Source organism: Argiope bruennichi, chromosome 4 (assembly GCF_947563725.1).
Source record: "Argiope bruennichi chromosome 4, qqArgBrue1.1, whole genome shotgun sequence".
NCBI classification, from domain to species: Eukaryota; Metazoa; Arthropoda; class Arachnida; order Araneae; family Araneidae; genus Argiope; species Argiope bruennichi.
In genome coordinates, this window is record NC_079154.1 from 58,455,739 (window position 1) to 58,456,833 (window position 1,095).

The following is a 1,095-nucleotide window of genomic DNA, read 5'->3' on the forward strand; positions in this document are numbered from 1 at the left end:
TTGCAGCACACCTTGAGAAAAGAGAGAATGCTATTATAGTCTCTTTCCGTTTTCTCTTTCCTGACCTTCATCCGTATTTACCACACCCACATACAGAAACACCCTAGAGACTCATTCAAACAATTTACTTCAAAATAATTTACGACCTCTTTTGGCCATCGCAATATATAAAGGAAATAATTTAATCTGAAGAATCATTCTGAAACAAGCCTTAGAACTTGTTCCATCAGCAACCATGATCCATTTCGCATTACCCATGGATTTCAGATTCCTTCCAATATTCCTGATGATGGCTGCAGTTACCATCACATTTTCGGCGCCTGTACAAGAAGAAACAGCTCCTGCACCAGTGATTGTTGAAGTCTACAATCCATATAACTTCGGATATGAGTTTGGAGACGGCTTTGGAATGACCCAGCATAAGCATGAATCTTCAGACATCAACGGTGAAGTGAAAGGTAGTTATGGCTATACCGATCCCAATGGATTGTACAGGAGTGTAGAGTACACAGCTGGCGTGGACGGATATAAAGCTATAGTCCGGAGTAACGAGCCAGGACTTAGTAGCCAAGACACAGCAGACGTTACTTTCTTGGTGGAACCTCCTCCCCCTGAAGTCCTCGCTCAGCAGGTCTTTCCAAGTTCCTCCACTGAGACCTTTGTTACCGAAATATAAACTTATTAGAAATGTAAACTTTATATTTTTTAACTACTCCAGCGGATGTGTTTAACCATTATACGTAACTAACTTTTCATATTCCATGTGTATTCTTATGTGAAAATTAAAGCATTTGAAACTGCTTTTCTGTTGGAAATGATCTTTTCAAAATTAAAAGTGATATATGGGTCATATTGGAAGAAAAAATTTAAAAAATCATTTTGAATTGTAAATTTAAATTATATTTATATATACATATTATTTTTTAGCCGATTCTGTCTGCTAAATATATATACATAGAATTTTTTATTTCTTTATTTAGTAACTTTCATCATTTTTTCTTTTAAAATATATAGTATTTAGAATTCTATATTATTTCAGTAAATCTTATAAACTTTAAAATTAAGTATTATACTGTTCATTTAATAAAATCGCAG

The 1,095-nt window shown here is 34.2% G+C and overlaps 1 protein-coding gene across 1 annotated transcript; it reads left to right on the forward strand.

The window, feature by feature from the left end:
* Positions 1 to 226: 226 nt before the first annotated feature.
* LOC129966276 (cuticle protein 10.9-like) lies at positions 227 to 676 on the forward strand. Its single transcript, XM_056080692.1, has one exon. It carries the CDS (start codon positions 236 to 238, stop codon positions 674 to 676), a length of 441 nt encoding a protein of 146 aa, XP_055936667.1. The 5' UTR covers positions 227 to 235.
* Positions 677 to 1,095: the final 419 nt, after the last annotated feature.

What these genes read in the sequence shown, in the direction of transcription:
- LOC129966276 (XM_056080692.1), top strand. Translation starts at nt 236, where the DNA reads ATGATCCATTTCGCATTACCCATGGATTTCAGATTCCTTCCAATATTC.